The following is a 24,512-nucleotide window of genomic DNA, read 5'->3' as shown; positions in this document are numbered from 1 at the left end:
TATAGAAAAGGTTTTCAAAATATTAGTTTTTACCATGATGCAGTTCTATCTGCATTCATGTTAATATAAATATTGGCATGAGTTGTACTTTTAAAATAAAAAAATTTAGGTAAAGAGAATGACAAAACTAACATCCAAATGCATGGTATTAAATTCCAATATAAATTTTAAAGGCAGAGTGGTATACAGAGCAAAAGTGCTGACCACTTAATCATAAAGACCTGGGTCCAAGTCCTGCTTCTGATACTTACTGGTTTTAAGACTCTGAGAAAGTCATTTAACCTCTAAGTGTCCCAGACAACTTTCTAAGACTCTGAAGTTGCAAAGCAGGTTCAAATCAGCTTTTTACTCATTGGGAGTTGCCTGAAGCAATGAAATCATACAAAGGGCCCAAAAAGGGGCTAAATACAATTTCTAGGCGGGAAGAAACAGCAGGGTTTTATAGCACTTGATGATTTGGTAAGATAGGTATTTTTTCTAGCTTATACTAATTTATGCCTTCCTGATCATATATATGTATAAATTATGTGAAAATAGGAATAAGGTCTTTTAATCAAGTTGTTCAGAAGATTCTGAGCCAAAAGATTTTTAAGGCTCATGACAGAGGTTATTAAGAACAAAACCTCTTCATTTTATGGATGTGAAAAATAAAGTTAAAAGTCACACAGCTATTAAATATCTGTATTTTGAGCTTAACATAGATCTTTTATTTTACGTCTCATCAAGCTAGGCAGTTAATAGATGCCAACTGACTGATTAAATTAGCAATAGTATCTCATTTCTCAAAAAAGGTAAAATAAAATACCATACCTGATTCATCATTGAAAGAAGTGAAGCTGATCAACATTTGTACATTAACTTCACCACAACCATTTACCAAAAGTCTGAAATCTTCTGCTGTCAAATCTTCTAATGAATTCTTTGGAAGGACATCCAGCAGACCTTTCCTCATTGCCTATGATGAAAAAAATGTATCATTTTCATTCTCCTCCACTAAATATCATTCAACCATTTATTTAAGGGAGCAACTATGTAGCACAGTAGAGTGCTGAGCCTGGAGTCAGGATGATGATCTGAGTTCAAATCTGAATCTCAGCCATTTACTAGCTATGTGTGACCCAGGGCAAGTCGCTTAACCTTGTCTGCCCCAGTTCCTTACCTGTAAAATGAAACTGAAGAGGAAATGGCAAACCATTTCAGTATTTTTGCTAAGAAAATCCCAAATGGGGTCATACAGAGTCAGACGTGACTGAAACAACTGAACAAATTTATTAGTATTATCTACTATTTTGGTGAAGCAGGAATGTACTGTGAGTTTAAAAAAAGACTTACAATTTTAAAGTCAAGTGTTGCTTTGAACATTTTGTTTAGTGAATGAATTAAGGTTTAAAAGTCCAAGATGATACAAGTGAAAGGTCAATAAGAAAAATGGTAGTTCAATTAAATTAATTAACAGCAGTCAACTAGCCAAAAAATAAATATGGCCTCAAATCAAGCCACTATACTGTGCTAGGTGACTTTAACATTCCATTGAACAGGATGTAGTTCACTGCACTCATGGAATTTAGAATGTAGTGGGTAGAAACATGTATAAAGATAATGATATTATAAAAGTAAATACAAATGCACACCAAATCCTATGCAAGGACAGAAGGAAGGAAACATTTATATAGATCCTATTACATGTTAGGCATTTTTACAAAGTTGATTTCATATGATCAACAACCCTGGGAGGCAGATGCCATTATTATTCTCATTTTATAGTTGAGGAAACTGAGGCAGAGATTAAGTGACTTGCCCAGAGTCACACAAGTAATAAGTGTCTGGGATCAGGTCAGGTCTGCCTGACCGCAGGTCCAGGGTTCTATCACTGTGTCACTCCTGCCTCTAAATTTGCCTTTTAAGATTATTTTTGATTTTAGAATATCAGAAGAGGTTTCAAAAGGAAAAAAAAAATTAAGCTCAGACTTAAAAAAAATGGTAGATGAATAGCAAGAGAGAATAGTGTGAAGAAATGGGAATAATATCTGCACTACACACAATACTTTTAAGGTCTACAAAGCACATTATCCTACATAACTAATCTTATCATCACGATCCTATGGACAGAAGTATTATTCCAATACTACAGATGAGGAAACAGCTCAGGAAGTCTAAGTTAACTTGGCCCTGGTAAGAGAGATACTAAGTGTCAGCAGCAGGAAAAATTATGTCAGCAAAAGGTTCAGAAGGGGACACCAAAATACAGGGTGGGTGAGATCAAGTGTTAGCTCACACTGACATGGCTATCTGGTGACCCCAGATTTCTTAATCAACAAAAAGTGAGCTTTAGCACTCAAAAGTGGGAATGCCTCTTTGTACTACATACAGTTCTTGTAGATCACTCTGCAGACATTTACATAAAGAGATTTTTATGTAACATAACTTGGCCCACCAATATGGAGAAGGGAAAGAGAGAGAAACAGAAAAGGGGCTGTGTGCCTATAGAAGGAGGGGGCCAGCACACAGTTTAAGGACATATGGGGGGAGTCGGGGGACCAGGGACAGAGAAGTGAGAGAGTAACAGGAGGAATATATGGGGTGTGGGGGGTTTGGGAAGGGATGGACACACAGTACCCAAGCACACATCAACAGAAGAAAAGACACCTAAGACCCAACACAAGGGCAGGTGGCAGAGAAGGACAGAGGTCTCTCTCTCAAGTCAGGCTCCCAATCCAGTGGCAGTAGTCTCTGTCCATTCAGCTTTCTTTAGAGGATTTTATTTTTTTAATTTTAGGGTTTTTTCAGGGAATGGGGTAGGGAGAGCCAGTCAAGCTGAGGGCTCATATGGACTGAGAAAGCACAGTGCTGTATAGTAATCATGTGTTTTTTTGGGAATGTAGATTTCTTTCGGAATTCTTTAAATTGAATATACATAATGTGAATTTACATCAAACTAGAACTGTCTATAGTATGATATTTGAGTTTAGAAGAAGATGAAAACAGTTGCATAGCTAAGTCAGAAAGCCAAATGATGCCACTGATTCCCCTTATAAATCACACTAAGTTATCTATTGATACAGTAATCATATTTTAAAAATCTAAAAGCAAACTGGGAAACTGATCTAATGGGACATACTTCCTATTTCCTTTTAGAACTTATTTGACCTACTGCCCCCTTAAAACAATTACTTAGCAGCACCCCCCCCAAAATCTACTTTCTTCATCCCTTTAATGTGTTTTTTTTATTTGTGTCATTTAGAAATAAAAATTTTTAAAAAAGAAAATGATTTCTTAAATTGAATAATTTATTGTAAATTTGTAATTTTTTTCCTGCACTGAAATTCTGATGACACAATATTGCATCATGTAACTATATAGTATAAGATTGTAAACAAGTCATTATATGCACATATTCCCACTGAAGAGTGCTGGACTTCCCGACAATGCACAACAAGCTAGCTTGCCAATACCTCCTTATCAAGACCAGTCAGCAGACTTAACCAGTGATCAGTTATAACTTACATTTTCTGTGTTTATTTGGAAAATAATGTAATCACTACATCTTTAACTCTGTTATACTACAGATGAAAATATGTATGAATGGCTTTTCAAATCTTCTTTCCTTATGCTCCCACTGCTCCCTTATCTTTATTCAAACCCCCCCTTTTCCCCCTACAACTGCACCTGAGGTTATTACCAACGGCCCTCCCTCTTCCCAATCATTCCAATGTCCCACTGGGAGAAAGTAAATCATACTTTGGGAAACTATGCACTAGACCTTACTGGGTATCTCAGGTTTGACACTGCTTTTGGGCTGTTTCTCTCCTTTGTTTCTGCTCTCAGGAATGTATATAAAACTAAGCTAACACTAAGAAGACTTAGGTTTCTATAACTGAGGAATATTAGACTTCAGCAGAAAATTCTAAGAAAATACTTACATGAAGAGGCTGTTCAGCAACTACCAACATTCTGTGTTCAGCATATTTCCGTACATATTCATATACATTCTGAGGGGTGACGGGTATATTTACACCATTAGGAATTAATTCAACCTATGAAAATGAAAATGTATAATTTTTTTTAAATTGGAAGTAAAAAGCAGAAAATCAATGTAAAGATATATGAGCTCTTAAAAATAAATATTATTAGATTAACAGAATTTTTAAATCTAAAAGTAATTCAAAAGCCAATGAAAACTGAAATAGAAAACCTACACTGAAAACAGGAGAACATCTTTCATTACTAATTTTATCTAGTTCCTTCCTCTAATCCATTAATATTTCATGAATAATAACATACTTCTAGTAAATACTTCAAATGGAATCCTAAAACCAGAAATTTCACTTACCTGTCCTCCACCCTCTTCTTTGCACAGGTCTATCGCAAATGCCAAATCCATTGCTGCAAAAACAGCATCAGCATCTGTACTCTGTGAGGCGAGGATAAGTTGCCGCAAACTCTCATACATAACAGGATCAAAAAATGCAAAATCATGCCAATTAACCTAATAAAAAAGATATTTTATGACATTGTTATCTTCTGGCATCACTACATGAAATGATTCATACTGCTGTTTACAGAAAATAACCCAGGGCAAAAAAAGAAAAATCACCCTATGTGCTAATAGTAATTTTGCTCTGGAGAAGCAAGTTTAATACATCTGTTGTTCTAACAATGTACTCCAGTGTCATGTGACACTAAACATTTTAAATGGACCTTTACATTTTTATTCTGCACTTGAGCAAAAAGAAATTTAAATTGTAAGAATAGTCAACATTCTTATATTCTGAAGCACTAAATCTATTTTCATTTACAATACAGTGGACTGAATAAATTTTTGAGGCATTTCTTTAACTTGAATGGTAGCATATTAATGTAGGTAGGACAGAGTCAAATACATGTGAGGGGAAAAGGCAACGAACGGGATACCTGAGTTGAGATATCAGTCCCACTATTTGCTATCAGTATGCCTTTGGATAGCTCACTCTTTGGAATTTAATGTCTTCATTTATAAAAGAAGTGGATATCATCTATGATCCTTAAGGCTCCTTTTTCCAGTATTAAAAGTCTATGTCTAAATTACATTACTGTGGAACACTATAGGTAATTTTGGACTTGATTGATGGGTTGCTTATTTTTGCTGACCTAATTTTTTCTCTCTTATTTTCTGTTACAAAGGATGACTCTTGGAGCAGAGGCAATGAGAGGGAGAATATATTGGGAAATGGTGACATAAAAACGATAGCAATAAAATTTATTTTTAAGAGATTAACATAGCAAAATATTCACTGGTATATCAGTCAATCAATAAGCATTTATTAAGCATCTGTTATGTTCCAGGCATGGGGATAAAGACATTAACTCTTCTGATTAAGGGGTCTTCAATAACAACCTTCTCTCTAAATCATTTTATACCCAGTTGCTAAATTGATATTCCTGAATCATGTCTTCCCAATTCAAGAACTCTCCATTTTTTTTAATCTTCCAGGATAAAAATACTCCTCTGACTGACATTTAAGGTCCATATGGCCCCAGCCTCCTTTGCAGACTGCTTTCATAGTTACTATTCATCAAGCACCTTACATTCCAGCGTCTTCTCTCTTATTTAATACTACTAGAAATCCGACCCTCTCTTAACAGCTCACACAAGTGCTCCTCCTATATCCAGCCTTTCTTGACCACTTCCCTTCGCCCAATGGTTAATGACTGCTGCCTACTATCCCTACCACCTGAAATTACTTTGTATTCACCTGTTTTTTCTCTCCCCAGCCCCTAGAATAAAAGTTCTTTAAAAGAGGACAGTTTAAATTTTTGCCATGGCATCTGCTATGAGGACTGGTACATAGCCCAATACTTAACAAATGCTTGTTGAATTGAAATAGTTGGCTGTGGTTGGCAAATTCTATAACTTTGCACTGTCACATTTTCACCCAGACTGGTATAATAAACCACATTTGTAAATATAGCCAATGTTGATTATCAGGCTAATCACTTTATAATGTTTTATTAGTCATTTTAAGGGACTCTCCTATGGTATCCTGTCACTCTACTTGTAGTTTTTTTCTAAATGAGCATCTGTCAGTTTTGTCAGCACATAAAAAAACTAATTCTGCATAACAGTACATAGTACATTTTTTATTTTTAACATTAAATTGTATACAAAGAAAAGATATAAGTGATTATTTTATCAAACAAACAATTGTGGTAGACTAGAAAGAAGATTAGATTTGGAATCAGTGGATTCAAGCGGTCAAGGCTCCACCACTTACTAGCTAAGACTCTGGGAAAATCATATCCTTTCTAAGCCTCCTTGGCCTTATCTATAAAATGGGAATAAAATGATTCCAACTACCTACCTTTCAGGGTTGTTGTGAGGATCAAAAATAAAATTTAATGCATGTAAAGTACTTTGTGCATTGTAAAGCACAACATAAATGGGATCTATTATTATCACTATTGTTTATAAACATTAACAAAATCAGGCTACTAAGAATCACTTACTTTTCTACCAAGCAATACTTTAATTACATGCCTATTCAATGTGATAGGACACAGTTCATTCTGTAGCAAGCAGAGTCCAAGGATTCTGAAGATGAAAAATAAGAGGAAATTTATGAAGCTGCAACTTAAACAATACTGAAGTATGGCATTAACACATACTTAAATATTCTCTAAATGTGAAACAAATTAATTTCATCAGGTTAACTTCTAAGGGCAAAATTTATATTTAAGACTTGTGACACAGGTAAAGTGTGTATGCCTATACATGTATGTGTGGCTTTATCAACCAAAAGAATTTGATTCTACAGCTGAAGTGAATGTATGTAACTAAGTCCATAAACCAACACTTTTTAATAATCAAAATTTAACATTGGTTATTATCTTACCTCCCAATATTTCTGAAACAATTTAACCTTGCTTCTGTGTTTTTGCCAGGTCTTGGAGTATAAAAACCTCTTTTTCCAGGCTGGTAAAACAATGGAGCATTATCATCACCATCATCTGTATCATCTAATTCCATATCTACCACACTTCTACTGGAGCCGTGTCGTTTTCGATTTTCCTAGGAACAAAGAATGCCAGAGAGTATTTATGAAAGGACACACAAACTTTTAAATTTATATACATGGTGAAGCTGCAAGCAGTAGTACTACAATGTTTAACCATTTGGGTTTTCTGAACTATTGACTACACTAAGCATAAATCTCATTTTGTGTTGAGTCTAAATGTTGGTAGTTTATACTAAATCTAAAACCAAAGCCTGTGCCCATTAAAAGAAATTCATATGATGTATTGCTCTTAATTCTGTCGTCATAGTCAAGATCCCCCTATAAATCTACCTTAAGTCCCCCTTGCGCAGAGACTACAATTAGGATGGCTCCCTTCCACACTGAATTTTTTAAAAATTATTACTCCACCAAGGCAATTCAAGTTCTCTTAAAGCTATGCCAAATCAAACCCAATTCATAGTTTGCTTTAAATGAGAGTAGCCTGTGGGTCCTAACTTGAGCTGTGATGATGAAACATTATGGTCTAATTCTCCTTATTTGGTCATTTCCCTTTTTTTCTATTATTTTTTGCACCCTCCTTCATTCAACTCTAACCATATTAATTTCAAATAACAATAATTTCTAAGCCATAGACTTCCCTACATTAAAATGTAATCAAGTATTTATATGGCTACTAATGACTGTATTGGTTGAAAGGGGAGAGAATAGGAGGAATAAGTCAAGTAAACAAACTGAATTTTGGCAAAATAAAAACTGGTAAGAACAAAATAAATTCTATTTTTTTGGATATTCACTTAGAATTTTAGGGAAATCAAGTAGTGATAATTAGTTAACTCAAGTTTCTCTAATTACTTTTGTCTTGATCCTGTTTACAAAAAAGATTTCATACCTGCACCTTTTCTGAAGAGTCTAGCAATCCAAGGTCCAAGATACTATCAGCTCCATTCTCCCTTGAAAAAAAATAATGATATATATTATACGAACAGGAAAATAAATAATCAGATCATCTAGAAAAGATTAAATGCATAGTAAAATGAATAATGAGACAATGCGCACCTATGTAATACCAAATGTATACTAGAGACAATAAATGTTTTTGGAGTAGAACTGGGCCTTAGAGAATGGGTGAGAATTTTCTAATATAGTACAAAAGCACCCAAGTGGGAAGAAAAAGGAAAACAAAACATCAGGTCTTTGAACAAAATGAGACCCTTTCTTTGAAAGTATGACAACAAAAAAGAAATACTTTATTATATGGAACCATCCATCTCAAAACCAAGCAGGACCTAAAAATAACTGAAAGCTTTGCACTAACATACTGGGACTTTAGATGTCTGTGAAGTTTGTTAAAAGTTAATTTGGGGGAGACTCAGTGATAAATAATTCAAGAATGGTGCTTTACAGCAGAAATTAAATAAAATACAGCACTAGCTATATAATATTTTAAACAGAAAGTCTTCAAATAATCCAAACATGATTTTTCTTTCTTCACAAACATTTACCTTCCATGTGCAATAATGAGTTCCATGGCCTCATCTACCCTTGCTCTCAAAGAGTCCTCACTTGCTAGCAGAAGTAGCAGCTGAGCAGGGGATAATTCCAATAGCATACCTGTGATTTTACTTGCAAATGCCTATAAGCAACAAAAGAAAGTTATTCAAATAGTCCTCTTAAGTCACAGAAAATTATTCATAATATACACATATAGCTTTTGTATGAAGTTCAAAGACAAGTGATCACATCATATAGGTCTTACATGGCAGAGAAAAGAGTGAAACTTAGATCCTTTGCTTTTAAATTCAACAGGATCCAGGTTTACCTATAAAATTTCATATATTTATGATAGAATTTAAAGCCAAACAGAGCTATAACTAAGTCCTACCTCATGAGCTGGTGGTAGCTCTCCCTGGGCTCAATTGCTTATCTTTCCCCAATACTATATAGCTATACATATGTAGAAAAAACGGTCATGTAATTAACTATATCATGAAGAAATTTCTTTGATATTCTCTATATAGAAAAAGTGCTTGTATATTTATTTTTCAGTAAGTATACTAATTTGCAAAGTGGTTAAGATTAGCACTATCTGGAAACTTCTACTTAGCTATTTTGAATAGTAAACATTTGTATCAATTGAAATTCACAAATGATTTGTTCAGTTATAACCACTGTTTCCAAATGACTCATAATGGGAGAAGAAAAAACAAGCTGTATAAACACTATATGGACCATATTTCCCTAATTCTACTGCTTGATGAAAACTTTGGAATATATGAATGAATCACAGACTATATGAATGGCTGACTTCTTGACAAGGACAGATATAATTCTAAACCAAAAAATCTTGGGAAATAATATAGTTAGTTACAATTTCACCCATGCATTCTGGTCTTACTGGTTGCATTGCTTGAACCCGGGGGTAAAGCCTCTCGCCAAGTGCCTGACGATGTGCTGGAAGAGGATCAGGGTCATCACTAGGATTGCCTTCAGATGCTGGCCTGAAAGGCCTTGTGTCAATGGAAAGCTGTCTCCTAAAATCCCTGAACACCAAAGAAAGCTACTAAATTTTCCATATAACTTTATGTAACTCAAGCACAAAGTGAAATACCAATACCAAAAGTAACAAGATTAGAATACCAAATTGCATAATTCCAAATATATTATGAAAGATGATTTAGCAAAATAAATTGACTTGACTTTGCTAGATGAAAAATTAAGTAAATGAATAGTTACTGTATTTGTTTACCACCACAATTCTAAGAAATATTGTAAAGTCAATCAAAATACCCTGACATATAAGATCTTGAATAGAATATTAAAAAATAAAATTTCAACGTAAGAAGGTTAATCCTTTGATATACAAAATATATAATTCATATATATCCATTAAAGGAGAACTTTTATAAAGCATTATATGGCCAGTTTTATTTCAGTTATGATATGTATATGAATCTTATAAAATGTATGACATGTATATGAATCTCATAAAACTTTATTTCTTTAAAAATATACTATAGTTCACATTTTTCATTAATTTATAAGCACATAGTATACTTGCTGGTCAAAAGCAGTGAGAATACATCATAATTTAATAAACTGAGAATTAGCATACCTATCTCTATCTCTTCGGGAACCTGCTCGCAAACCACTACTCCTCCGCATTTCCCTTTCTCGTTCTCTCTCCCGATCTCTCTCCCCTCTGTTTCTTAATCTCTGCATCAAACCTATAGGAAAAGTAAAGAGTAAGCTCAGTGACCATTTTTTAAGTGATCATAAAAGGTCATAATGATCTATTTTTGCTAGCACATTACATCTTCTAGGAAAGATATAGTAAGTAAAACACAAAATGCTTAATATATAGATCATACCAAGTTCACACTGTGATAAATGGTATCATGAAAACTTCTCAATGGCACCTGAAATTATGTGGCACATTCTGTTCAACAAATTAACGCCCCAAGATTTGGCCAAAAACTTTTATTTACTGCAAACCCAAGTGATGCTGGTCCATTTTTGGATAAGGTGCTAGAAGAATTTGTGACTCCTTATAACCCAGCACATGTGACAGATTATAAGTATTTATTACACCTATAATTTATGTCCTTTGCACAGACTTACTTCTGTTCTTCATCCTAGCTCTATTATTGCAACATGCGCCATTGCAGGAAAAAGACAATGTATATTCTATATTTGCCAAACATCTGTCTATTAGAGGTCTTTTGTCCAATTTCCTCCTAGAATGTCATAAAATGTGCCAGAGAGCAAAATCTCACTCTAAGAATATTTCTCCTGACTGGGTTTACATTCTTTAACTAAACAGAAATAGCCAAGCTATTTAACATTAATATTTTAAAACTATTATTATTTGCTCAACAATATTAGATATAAGGCTGATTATGAGCAGGAGTTTCACTTACAAAATCAGTATTTATTATACATGTACTAAGTGCTGAATATTGAGAGAAGTGTTTTAAGTATACAAGAATGAATAAGACATGATCCCTGCCCCCTTTACAATCCGGCAGAATGATGCAATATCCTCAATACACTCATCCATGTTACAAAATGGAATAGAAATTGTATATAAAGAAAGGCAATGTGACATGTTATATAAGGTAAGAAGGTATTATATGACATCTAAAGAGAAAAAGATCATTTTCAACTAGTATGGGATGGGCAAGAGGGGGTGCAATGGGGAAGGAAGAAAAGGGAAAGAATATAAAGGAAGTCTTTCTGGAAAAGTGGTTCTGAGTAAATCTTGAAGGATGGGCTATTTTTCAACAAGCAAACATTTGGGAGGTGAGGGGAAAATCAGGAGAAAGGGGAAGGAAAAATGTTACATTCCAGTTATGGGGAACAAGATGAGCAGGACATAGGATAAAATTAGAGGGACAGCAAGTAATCCAAATTAGCTGAATATAAAAGTAGTATGAAAAGACAGGGCGCCATGTGGTCACAAGTGCAGAGGAATCTGAACACCAGGCTAAGGATACTGAAATCTCGTAACAGTAAGTCATTTAAGGCTGTTTTCAAAAATCTTTTTTATATGTTCTGAATTTCTGCTTTTCGTTTGGTCTGATTCCAACATCTGCTTTTGTGAATTCACTTGAAGCCAAGTAAGTGCTATTCCAGCACCTCATTTTTATTATGTCTTTGTTTCTTGGGAGTGTTTCTTGTAAGCAACATCTTAGGCTGGACATAATTTGTCACTCTCTTTTAAAAAATGTTTTGCTTTGAATTATCAAAGTTATGAGTTATGTTTATATTTTCCTCCATGTCTCTACTATTTTTTTCCCTGCTGCTGTTCCTCTTTTAGTGTAAAAATAATTTGCCTCTTCAGTTACTTTTGCTTAATCTCCTTCAAGACAACCCTATTCCTAAAGACTGACTCTCTTTCTTTCCCATCAAGTCACACACCCTTCTCAGGCCATCAGTTTTTGGAGTTTTACTAAATCTTTCTTCCTATTATCTTGTTATCTAATTCTTCCTTTTTTTCCCTTTCAGTTCCATAGCCAAATAAAATCCACCTTTTACTCCTTTTATTATCATCTTTTAATTGCACCTTTTTCTTAAAAGGATTTCTTTTCCTCTTTTCTTCATTAATATTCACCACTGACTATTTTGGCAGCTATATGGCAGAGCAGAGAGAGCACTAGGCCTGGAGTCAGGGAGACCTGAGTTCAAATCCGTCTGATACAGATTTCTGTGTGACCCTGGACAAATCACTTTATCTCCCCCTTAGCTTAATAGTTAATGTGATTATCACTGACTATTATTACTGACTTGTGATTTGAGTCAGGGTACTTATATCTATCTACTCTTTGAGTCTCAGTAGTACTCCTGGAGTTAAAATTGTCGAAGGTTACTACTGAATTCACTCTTATAAGCCATTTCTTTTTTTACTACCAGAAAAATTATACAGCAATCTGGCAGGAATTAGGCTTGGATCAATATCTTATATGATATTCCACAAGAAATTGAAAATAGATGTGACCTTATAGTAACAATATTAAAAATTAAGAAATTATATATGTTTCACAACTATAGATAGAAGATTATTAGCAAAACAAGGGACAGAAGAAATTAACAAACATTTTTTTAAAAGACAACTTTGATTACATGCAACTGAAAACTCTCTGCATAAATAAATATATGCAAGGTAACAAAAATATACATGTACATATACACACACGCACACACACACGCACACACACACACTCACACGCACACACACACGCACACACACACACACACACACTCCAAAAGCCATTAACAATTACAAACAAGTAATGCTCCACACCACTTACATTAACAAAGAAGGAAATCAAAACAACCCTGAGATTTCCCTATACACTCTGCAAAATGACAAACATGGGAATGGTCAATATGGGAAAGATATGAGAAGACAGATCCACTAATGCATAGGTGGTACAGCTGTGAATCAGTGCAACCATTTTGGAAAAAGATTTAAAACTATGTCAATAAAATGACTAAAGTATTTATATCCTTCTAGGCTTGAACCCAAAGGAGGTAGAGAAAGGCTAGAAAGCCATCCTATGAAAAACTTCAAGAATACTGCAAATAGAAAAAGAGCAGCAACTTTGGACCCAGGTGACAGCTGATCCATGATCTTAAAGGAAAAGGACCCTTAACTCTAAGCACCATCAAGATACAGAAAACCCTGGAAGAATTACATTTTACTTGACCAATTTTCATAGCTGTCAATTCAGCTTAAGATATAATGCTTCCCCCTTCTCTCAGGGAGATAAAAACTGACATAAAAAACATAATTTCTGAATTGGGGATGAGGGTTAGGGAAGGACAGAAAAGATTTAGAATCTCAGAATTTTAAAGCTTAAATAGATGTCAGATAGCCAGTTGCCTTATTTAACAAATAAGGAAACTGATCCAGAGAGGTTAGTTAATATGTTTCTCTTCTTTCCTTTAAGACTGTGACTTCTTGGCATGAAGGGAAAACCTGCCCATTTTGGGGGTAAGTTAACGGGAAGGTACAGAAGATCACCTTAACAGAAACTATTGGTGTAGTTTGGTCTAAAATCCAAATATAATGACTTAAATCCATAATACATGCTGAAATGGATAAAATTAATAACTGAATCACCAGGTTTTCCTGAGCACGGCTGGTTAAGGCGAATACCAAACTGAATTAATCTATGTAAACAAAATATATAAATACCCATGGTTTAAACTATTATGTTATTTTACCATCAATAAGGGATGAAGCAAATTCCATTATACTTCAAATTATAATTTAAATTATACACTAAACTCCTTAAGGAATACTTACTGGTATGTGTACCCTTGTTGGCATTCTGAATACAATCTAGATTTGGCAGTTTTTCATTTGACAAAAAAGCTTGTGCAATAGCAGTATAGAAACTTCGTGCCACACCACTGCCCTCTCCTGGTTCATCCTTAAATGTAACTTTTACTCTGTGTACAGCCATTGGAGTAGTAGCACATCTGCGACCAAAATGATTGTTAAGCTGCCTCATTGTTTGCTGAATTAGAAGATCTCGATCTCGATCAACCTAAAGAAATATATAAGAAAAGACTCATTTACTTGATCAGAAAATGTTTAATGATTACTTTTCCTACGTAATACAACTGGATACTAAAGTAAATATTTTCTTTCATTAAGAATTTGAAATGTTTCTTATGCGTAACTGAAAGCTATCAAAATTCTTAACCATTCCAAAAAAACTTAAGTGTCTCAAAACACTAGTCTCACGTAGATAGCTGGTGGCACAGATAACAGGACATGGGACCTGGAGTCTGGAAGACTCAAGCTCAAATCTGGTTTCAGACACTTCACCACCATGGGCAAATCCATTAACCTCTGCTTGCCTAAATTTTTTCAACTGTAATGGGGATAATAATAGCGCCTACCTTGCATGGGTTGTTATGAAGATCAAATGAAATAATTTTTGTAAAAGGGCTACATAGACTACCTAGCATATAGTAGGCACTGCATACTATAAATAGGGAATAAATGTTTATTCCCTACCCCTGCCTTGTGTAAATTAGAAGAAAATGATCTCATTTCTAAAGTTTCTCACAACTACGTAATAAATGCATTACTCAGACCTAATGGAATACTATCATTTGCATTCAGTCTTAGTAAGTTCACTGCAACCATCACAAAAAGTGTAAAACTTAGACAAAATTTATATGTAAGTATTAAAACATATCACCATGAAAAATTAGTTATTAAGCTGTTAACTTTTTTCTTGGAGTTGAACTTTTAGAAATAATGTACTATAAATTATAAACTGAAAATGAAACACAATACCTTTACCTCTAATGTTAAATCTCTTGATTGTTGATTTCTCAGTTTTTCCATCTCTCTACGGAATTTTGATTCTTTTACTTCAAAACCACCTAATTCAGTGAGGATCTTAAACAATTAAAAAATGACAGCATTAGTTTCTGAAATGACCCTGAAAAAATACAACAGCGTCTACAATGAAGAAATTACATACTGATCCAGGTTCTGCTCCAACATCCTCCATGAACACTCTGCCAAATAACTCTAAAGAAAGGCGCCAGCGTCCCAGCAACATATCATGAGATATAACCATTCCCATGAAACTGCACTGAGGCCTGAAAAAGGGGGGAAGCAGAATCATTTAGTTAACACTGAAGATTAATTAGCAATGCGCACTATAAATCAAGACTTCTGCTTCAACTTCAACAATCATTACATTGCATTGATCATTGCAATTCCAGAAGACTCATGATGAAGCACATTACCCACCTGCTGACAGAGAGGTGATGGACTCAAGAATACAGTTTGTGACATTTTTTTTTGGACATGGCCAATGGTGAAAATTGTTTTGCTCTACTACACGTGTGAAACGGTGTTCCCCTCCTACTGGTTCTTTCTCAATGGAGGGTGAGGGTGGAAGGGAGAGAAGATAAATTTTTGTTAACTGAAAAAAATTAATTAAAAAAACAATTCTACATTCATCACTAAGGAAACAATATGTAAACACAAAAGAACATGTGATTTTGTCAGCATGGATACTGCTTGGTATGAAAACTCATTTCAACACAAAGTGACAAGCTATCCATGAGCTAGTGATTAAGTTCAAGTGAACATCCTATGATACATAGAGTTTAAGTGACTTGCCTGGGTCATAAACTACTGGAGTGGATTTTGGACCTATTTTTTCCCCCCTAACTCTAAGGCCAGGTAACTACTAAACCAGTCTCCATGAAACTTGTTATCAACATGTTAAAAATACCTGAATGATGTTAGAGGAGGTCCTTCACTTTCAGTCAATCCTATTTCAGCCAACAAACTACTTTTCAATTGTGCTGCAAGGTCATGAGCAGATGGTCCTGGTTTTGAACTCTCAGATTCTTCTGTCAACAAATTTTGTTCTTCCCCTTCTTTCTTTTGCCGATTTTGCATGTTCATGACATTTTTCAGGTTGGCAGCATAAGACATTTTAGTTGGAAGAACCTGAAGAAATTTCAAGAATGAGTGATACATTTCAAAATGTATAAATTTAAGACATCAACTTAATAATCCTCTATAGTAAACAGTCAAAAGAAATAACTCACATCAAGAAAATCTGACTATAGTAATTCAACCTGCTGATCACCCTGGGTAGTACAACTTACCTCCTCGGCTGGGTATTAACTACTACTTTTAAAATTCACATTAGCATTTCACAAATTTCTAAGAAATTTTTATATTTGTGTTATGTAATTCCCTTTATCATTTTGACTTTATATTTTCTTCTGTCCCAAAAAAACTTCCCAAACTGTTTTCAACTGCATTCTTTTCCATGTACACTTCACACTGATTCTTCCAAATTTTTGAATTCATTAGGTATGAGTATTTCCTTTTTGAGTCCCCCAAATATACATGTAAGCATTTTTTTTTTTAAAAAAAAGGCAAATGCTTAAACCATCATTTTATATAGTAAAGGAAAAACCTTAGGCACAAAATATATCCAGAAGCCCTGTGTGTAGTAAGTTAGCTTGGGTAGAGAACTTGGACAACAACATATTTAATATAAACAGTAGCTACTTGTATTAAAAGTGTAAGTCAAGTGGAAGAAATCTCTTTGACAGTTATCCTGATTTTCATCTCAAAGTTTTTCAAATATAATACCAACGAATTTATAAAATTATATTACTGTTCTCAGGATAATTTTAAATACAGCAAGAGATGTTAACATACTAATATTTTGCTGATCATCTTTTATTTATCAGAAGATTTCTAATATGACTTCTCTTGGGAGTATTTAGGTGGCTCTACAACCTACCATGAAATTAAAACTCTGTGCACCCTTGCTTTGTACCCTGAGCACCTCAGTTATTACAAAATGCTGCCTTTATGTCAATTCTGCATTTCAAAAGCTATGCCTACATCCTACTTTAACGGAACATTCTAAGATGTCAAATTTTAGGAACATCCATCCTGTTCTGAGAGATGGTCCTTACTAATAGAAAAAGACCCCCACAACTTTTCAAGATAACACACCTTTGATGACAAAGGTACAAAAAAACAAAAACAAAGTTGCTAACAAGTTTCAATCAAGTTTATTAGAATCATAATTCTTGAGAGATTTGCAAATTTTCAAACACAAATCTCTTCAAACCTCTTTACTCAATAGTACTTCTGAAAACTTTCATTAGTTTTTTGGAGTTAGGGAGTTCATACTTTCTTTTTACAAGGTGCCATGCCAAAAGTAAAACTGCATTAATTTCTTTTTAAAAATGGTTCAGATTATTGCAGTCTTACCTCAAGGCAGTTTCTATCCACTGTAACTTCCATTAAGCATTTCCCACTACTGGCAGATGATGAATAGAGACCCTGACTGGGACGGCCAAAAAGATCCTCTTTTCTAGCATTTGGCTGTAATTTCAACAGAAACATTCTAGTTATGCTACACATTTAATTTAGTTAAAATTTAGACAAACTAAAAAGATTTTACAACTGGCCTTTATTTTCACCTGTAGTAGATGTGGCTGATCAGCCAAAGGGATGGCTTCAGCCAAAGGTACTTCAAAAGGATTTGGAGGTATACACCCAAGAAATGTCATGGAATCTGATCGTCGGAAAAATGGATGGTTCTGTCCAGTTTCTGCAGTAAGCGTATCATCGTCTTTATCGTTCAATGTGGCACCTAAGTATCAAGAAAAAAGTTTCTTTTTTTAAAAATGGTTTTAGTATATGAGCACCTTTTAAAAATCAAAACTCATCCTAAATTTCTTGGTGTTGTTACAAAACTTCCAGTGCCATTCAGAAACAATGGACAAACAGTGCTCAAACTAGTCCCCAAACTTTAGAAAATAAAGTTATTAGAAAGATTTGAGCCTTCAGTATAAATGATTCTGACTCTACTAAGGAAAATTTCCAGTAGGCATTTATAGGAACAATAGTGATGCCAAATTCAAAGATCTTTCCTAGATTCTTCCAAAATTCTCCCCCTCCAAGAGATGAAGTGGAAAACACACCCAACAACTCAGGCCTGAAAGAGATTGTGACTGAGAAATGGAAAGACTGCTCAGATGTAAAATCTTAATACATGCTATCCTATTTTCTCTGTTCCTCAACAAAGATAAACCCAAGTGAACAGAAAAAAGTCAGAAGCAATTTATGCATATAGATAACCCATGAACAGTTCACGGTATGTGCTTTAACAGTGAGTTAGGTGCTAACTACTAATACAAGGAACATCCAAGCGTACCTAACTCTCACTGGTAGAGAAAATTTCTAACCAACAAATTGATAAATATAATGTCCCAATCCTGATATCCATGAACTAAAATTATGGTTGAATGTCCAACGCAGTCAAGATCCCCTGGCCATTTTCACTGCTGTACAGCTTATAGCTGTAACAAAATAAACCAAATTTAGATCTTTATATTTGGGTAATTCTGTTCTATCAATAATACATATTTTACTGCCTTCATAAGATAAATTTATTAATGGATATAATTCTGTTAATCCTTTGTTTCAAGGAGCTCCTCAGCCACATATCCAAAGGAAAACACACACATTAAGGGAGAAATAACAAAAAGAGATATGAAGGAAAAGTTAGTAAATACAGAATCGGAAAGGTAGAATAAACCACCAGACTTTTTCTTTTAAATCAGCAATAAATGTAAAATACAAATAAGATGCATACAAACAAAAAAAAAATCTGGACCAAAGCATGAAGGAGAAATTCCCACCAGACCAAAAAAAATATGAAGTTAAAAAGCATGAAAGAATAACAGAGTCAGTCATTTCTTGAAATAGATGAGCATTGTTTCTGTGCACTAACTTTGGTTGGTGTCATCATCATTTTCATGTTCTGAATCTTCATTGTCAATACCCAGTTCCAACAGTTCCCGGGTCCTAAAAAAAAAAAAAGAATGAGTTAGTAATTTGGCAAGGGACTATTTTTGATGACACCATTACCAGGTAAAGTGGGGTCACACAAACAGAAAGCACTGGAAATATAACTTTAAGAAAACAGCAAAGCCCATCAAATCATAGGAAGAGTCAGGGACTTGAGGGAAATGGCAAAGAGGCTGGCCTGATGAGCTGTCAACAGCATTTGGGTGATTGACTGGGTTATTTTTCTTGTTTTTTGTAGAGGGGTTATCTTTCTGTTTTTCTACATTAAGTTTACAATGTTTGCATTTATGATTTATCTTATAAACACAAAATAGTGTGGTCATCCACTTAACTGACGAGTTGATTTAGTTAAAAAAAAAGGTCAGTTCATCTGATAACTAACAACTCTTTAATTCGATTATAATGGTTAAAGAAATTTCTCTGTGTAAGCATGAAAATAAGGATATGCAATTAGCTGGCATAGCTAAAAATAAAAGAAAACTCAGAATTTCTGTAAGCAGTATTTCTGTCAGCACATCTTTTGATTAACAACTTGAAATGGGAACAGAACAACCAGCTTAAAGACAGCACTACAAATAACACCAAATTTCAAGCTACAGAAAACATTTAGCTATACTTCTCATCCTTAGGGATCTTAAGCATTACATGAAAACAATTTGTGTTAAGTCAGATGAGTTTATACCACTATGTTTTCCCCATAAGTTATTACTGCTGAGATTATTTCCACTATTTTTTCTTATCACTGATTTCCATTTTGTTCCAATTTATAATTTGAATTCTTAAAGTAGAGTTTCAAATCTCGAAAGAAGGCATATGTTACAGTCAACTATGAATGCTAAAAACCACATTCTGTCTTCTAAAATAATGACACTGTACAAATCATACCTTTTGAAAATGATGAAAATTTCTCAATCTTTTATTTGATGATTTTACAAACCAAAGAATTTAAATCTAACTTTAAAAGAAAAAAAAGGTGCCAAAGTGGCAGTTGAATAAAGCTAAAAAAAAAAAATTATGTTTTAAATTGAACCAGATTTAGATAATAAAAGAGTCCACCTATATTAGTTAATTAGGTTAGGCAGGCTTAAACTCCATTTCAACCAATAATTTGTTTGAGTAGTGAGGTACAACATACCCAGTTTTTTATAGTAACAGAATACAACTAACTTCTTGCTAGAGTGAATACATGACACTACCAAAAGTTGGCTATAAATGTACTCTTGTTATAACTTTGTACTCTGAAGTCCATCCAGATTTGCTTGTCTCAACAGGGCCAAAGAAGAGTTTAAGTACGATTTTACGTGAAAATGAAAATGCAGCTCTCTCATTCTCCTTAGAAAGCATGAATTATAATACAACACACAACGCAATAAGATCCTACAATGAAATATATTATTCCAAAGAAAGAAATAAGCAGTTGTCAACATTTCATATGGAATTAAGTGGTATTTGACGTAAAAAACTTAATCACAAAAAAATTAAAGGCAGGTTCCTGCTTTTGACTATTTTAAGTCTTTATTCTTTTGTTCATTCTAATTTAGAATTACTAAATATGAGTCTTAACCTTTTTCAAGGTTCTTAATAGCTCTACCCTGTAAGGGTAAGAACAAAAATTGTAAAGAATATGACTTTTGTAACACTGGTAACAAATACTTAATTTAGTCTAAATTGAGACAAAACCATAATAACAGCCACCTCAAATATGAAGTTCAGCACAGAAGACAATGTCGTTGGTTAAAGTGGTAGGTACAGGAGAAAATAAATAAGGAATATGGTTCTGTAGAGAATCAAGAATTGCTGGGTAGCTTGCTTCAGCTCATGCAACTTTTCCTTACAGACTTCTTTGCCTGATTCTGATCTCCTAGTTCCAAAGTCTGATGACATGAAAATAATCCCATGCAAGTTAAGTTTTAAAGCTGCAGTAATTTTACCTTTTGCGTTCCAGCTGAGGTGTGTCCAAGGTTGTCTGTTGGTTCATTGCTTTAATCCAATAAATAAGGGCTTGAAAAACATATGCTACATGTTTCAGTGAACAAACATCCAAAACAGGAAGAACATCAGAATGCTCATCATTATGAGACCTCATTAAAGAAAGGGCATAATTTAAGAAGTCACCTCGAGCAGACATCATTCCTTGGCGGGCACTAAGTAAAGTTGCACGCCTGTAGAAACAAAAATGAAACTGAAAACTATGAAAGCATTATGATCAAGTTTGACTCCAAAGGGGGTGTGTAACATATACATACATACACATACACATATATATGTATGCACACACCCACCCACCCACACCCCACACCCCCCCATCCCAGGTACATCTCTCCCAGAGATGTAAATAAAAGATGCAGAAAGCTGAATACACTGTCAGACTTTCAAATATGTTGATTAGTTTTGATAAAAGAGATAAACTGGGAAGTAAAAGTATGTAAAAACAATAAATAAAATTTATTTAGCAAAGAAAAATGGATAAATAAATTGTGATTTTTGCCATCATAACTATACCAATTAGTAGACTGAAAACACTCATTAATAACCAAGGAGTGTAAATATCATTTCAGGGCAAAGACTTTTTGTTTTTGTACCCAAGGGCAGTGTTTTCCTTAAACATAGTAGTAGACACACACTAAATATCTGTTGAAATGAATGGATTATATTATCTTCCTGAATCTGCTTCCAGATCTAATAATGCCTACTTTTATACCCAATATGTAGCACACAGCACTTAATAAATGTTTTTATTCATTCATAATAAATATATACTTCCACAGCTAGCTGTGAAGGAATTTTCAAGTGCTTACTATAATGGAGCTCACATTTTAGGAAGGACACTATTGAGTCTGAAAGTGTGTGTCTATAAGAAGATAACCAAGACGTGAAAGGCTATGAGGATAGGCTGAAAGTAAAAAAAAAATCGTTGGAGGGAAAAAGAATGGGGAACTGGCATGGGTATGTGGGGAGGGTGGAGGAGACAAGAACATAATACCTCTGTTTAAGTATTTGAAGGCTTATCACCTGGAGGAGGGAATGGATCAGATACAAAGAAGTAGACATGATGTAAAGAAAATATCCAAATACTTGGAAAGGGGTGGGTTCTGTCTACCTCCTTGGGGGTCTTTAACAATAGGCTACAACACAACAGGATTATTCTTCCTCAGGTATGGATTGAGTAAATGGCTTCTAACATTCCTTCTATCTTGAATGCTGTGTTAACTGCAGAAGCAACATTCTCTCTTGCTCAAAAAGGTAGAACCAGCATGCTAAACACTGAACAAGGGAAGAGCTAAACCCTTCAAATTAAGCTTTCAAGAAAGTTGTTGTTCAGTTGTTTCAGTCCTGTGTGACTCTTGGGGACCCCACTTGTGGCTTTCTGGCAAAGACACTGGAGATGAGTCTTCCTGACTCCATGTCTGGCACTCTATCATATTACCTGTCATCTAATTGAGCTAAAAATGCATAGGACTAAGACTTCTTTACAGAGTAGACTTCCTAAGAAAAGAGATTTCATTCACCTTTACAAGACTTATTTTTGAAAGTACAAGAACGTACTTTCAACTGCGTCCTGACTTTTGATCCTTGTTCTCTGGACTATTATCTCAAACTAAATACATCTTAATCTTACCCCTAAAACCAAATTTATCTTCTCTCTAAATAGACCTTTCTTCTTGATTATCCTGATTTTCTTTAATGGGTCTCCCATCACTCTGCTAAGTAACTCCATCAACCCTTGAAGAAGACTTCCTTCCCAACATCTCTCTCCTCATGACCAACGCCACTAGCTCTGGCCTTTACTTCACATCAAAACTAAGACTGGTGGCCTGTAGTCTTAGAAGCTCTTCTAACTCGTGGACACCAGTATAACCGATATACTACCAATTATTCTTAAAGTACCCTCCTTTAAACCATGTCACCACCCTCCTCAAAAACGTTAAATGTTCTTGTCTACTGAAGAAAAATCCAAGCTCCATATGGTGTATTTGAGCTCCTATACAACATAGTCCAAAAGTCCAAAGACCAACCTTTTCAGCTTGACTTCCAACACTCATCTTTAACATTCTCTAAGCCCTATAAAGGAAGCTAGATGGCACAGTGAAAAGAGTGCCTGACCTAGAGTCAGGAAGACCTGAACTCAAATCCAGCCTCAGACATGATCCCAGGCAAGTCACTTAACCCTGCTGCCTCAATTTCAACCATAAAATGAGCTGGAAAAAAAAGAAAATGGGAAACCACTATAATATCTTTACCAAGAAAATTCTAAATGGGGTGACAAAGAGCTGGAAACAATGGAACAACATTTTTAATGGTGAAGGAAATGGCAAACCACTCCATTATCTGTCAAGAAAACCCCAAAGGAGGTCATGACTGAAAAAGGACTGAACAAAATCCTCCACCAGACTAGAATATGTGTCCTTTCCTAAATAATGATATTTCTTTTACTAATAATGACCTTCTTCTGCCATCCCATCTTTGTCTATAAGTATCTCATATTCAAAGGCCCAGATAAAATCCTAGAAGTAATCACCACTGGTAGAAGTGAACCATTTTTCCTTTATGAGTCTTATTTTATTCTATTCACACAGCACATGGAATTCTAGCAATAGAGTTATCTGTCACCATCTTTCTATTTGAATTACATGCCCCAAACAGAAACTATATTTTGTATGACTGCATTCTGTGGAGAATCAAGCATAATATTAGGGCTAAATACATTGTTTTTTCCATCAATACAAAAAAGTGCACTCAAACCACCCTTGGCAAATGTATGGGAAGACACGGACAAGAGTAGCACAGAAGAGGCTCCATGACAAAACAATACTGCACCTCCTCTGAGTATGCATGGAGGGTATTCTCCAAGGACAAACACTCAACCTGTGACACAATATCTCTTCCCAAACTGGAAACGATCTTTCCTGCAGCAGCTCGTGGCACAGTGGAGAGGGTGCTCAGCTTGATGTCAGGAAGACTTGAGTTCAAATCTGGACCCAGACACTTAACCTTCTGTTTACCTTAGTGTCCTCAATTGTAAAATGGGGATAGGGATGTTGTAAGGATCAAATGAGAAAACAGCTATAAAAAGTGTTTAGCATAGTACCCAGCACATAATAGGCCCTTTACAAATACTTACATTCCCTTCTTTTTTTTTTACTTTATAAATATTTATTCTTCAATAAAGCTATACATATCCACATGGCTACTATATAAGTTCTTTGATGGAAGGCAATGTGATTGTTCATAGTTTTTTCTTTCTCTAAGCACTCAGACAATGCTTTGCACATAATAAAGTGCTTAGAAAAGTGTATTTATGAAAGATATTTCTTAACTCAAACCACTGAATAATAATTGATTGTGTCCCTCTATATTTCACTACAAAGATCATTCACTGAATAATAATTGATTCTATCCCTCTATACTTCACTACAAAGACCATTTGCTACCAGTACAGATACATGTACTACTATTACTGGAGAAGCTCATTTGCAGCTGATAGATAATCCCTTTTAAGACAGATGGAATATTCAAGGAAAGTCTAGGACATAATTATACCATTTTATTGTAACTCCATACTTTAAATTTTAAAGTAGTCAAACATACTTGTTTTCTTGATTCCAAGCAAATTTACACTATTAATATGGAGAATT

General features: G+C 34.5%; 1 protein-coding gene across 12 annotated transcripts in view; it reads right to left on the bottom strand.

Annotated features, from left to right (window-relative positions):
- The window catches only part of UBR5 (ubiquitin protein ligase E3 component n-recognin 5), a 180,566-nt gene that overhangs the window by 4,623 nt on the left and 151,431 nt on the right, over positions 1 to 24,512 (bottom strand). For 7 of the 12 annotated variants that reach the window (XM_072603357.1, XM_072603347.1, XM_072603354.1 and 4 more), the window contains 17 exons: positions 20,808 to 21,038; positions 18,800 to 18,873; positions 17,484 to 17,656; positions 17,272 to 17,385; positions 15,761 to 15,981; positions 14,996 to 15,116; positions 14,806 to 14,910; positions 13,801 to 14,044; positions 10,105 to 10,216; positions 9,388 to 9,532; positions 8,495 to 8,625; positions 7,882 to 7,942; positions 6,870 to 7,045; positions 6,484 to 6,568; positions 4,331 to 4,486; positions 3,921 to 4,034; positions 811 to 955 (listed from right to left, as the gene is read on the bottom strand). In XM_072603357.1, coding sequence (XP_072459458.1) covers positions 811 to 955; positions 3,921 to 4,034; positions 4,331 to 4,486; positions 6,484 to 6,568; positions 6,870 to 7,045; positions 7,882 to 7,942; positions 8,495 to 8,625; positions 9,388 to 9,532; positions 10,105 to 10,216; positions 13,801 to 14,044; positions 14,806 to 14,910; positions 14,996 to 15,116; positions 15,761 to 15,981; positions 17,272 to 17,385; positions 17,484 to 17,656; positions 18,800 to 18,873; positions 20,808 to 21,038 — 2,408 coding nt within the window. The remainder of the gene's footprint in view (positions 1 to 810; positions 956 to 3,920; positions 4,035 to 4,330; positions 4,487 to 6,483; positions 6,569 to 6,869; positions 7,046 to 7,881; positions 7,943 to 8,494; positions 8,626 to 9,387; positions 9,533 to 10,104; positions 10,217 to 13,800; positions 14,045 to 14,805; positions 14,911 to 14,995; positions 15,117 to 15,760; positions 15,982 to 17,271; positions 17,386 to 17,483; positions 17,657 to 18,799; positions 18,874 to 20,807; positions 21,039 to 24,512) is intronic. The other 5 variants (XM_072603349.1, XM_072603351.1, XM_072603353.1 and 2 more) reach the window with 3 other exon arrangements.

This window comes from Notamacropus eugenii, chromosome 4, assembly GCF_028372415.1.
Source record: "Notamacropus eugenii isolate mMacEug1 chromosome 4, mMacEug1.pri_v2, whole genome shotgun sequence".
Lineage (NCBI taxonomy): Eukaryota > Metazoa > Chordata > Mammalia > Diprotodontia > Macropodidae > Notamacropus > Notamacropus eugenii.
Note: the sequence above shows the minus strand (reverse complement) of the source record. Positions and strands in the feature narration are given on the sequence as shown.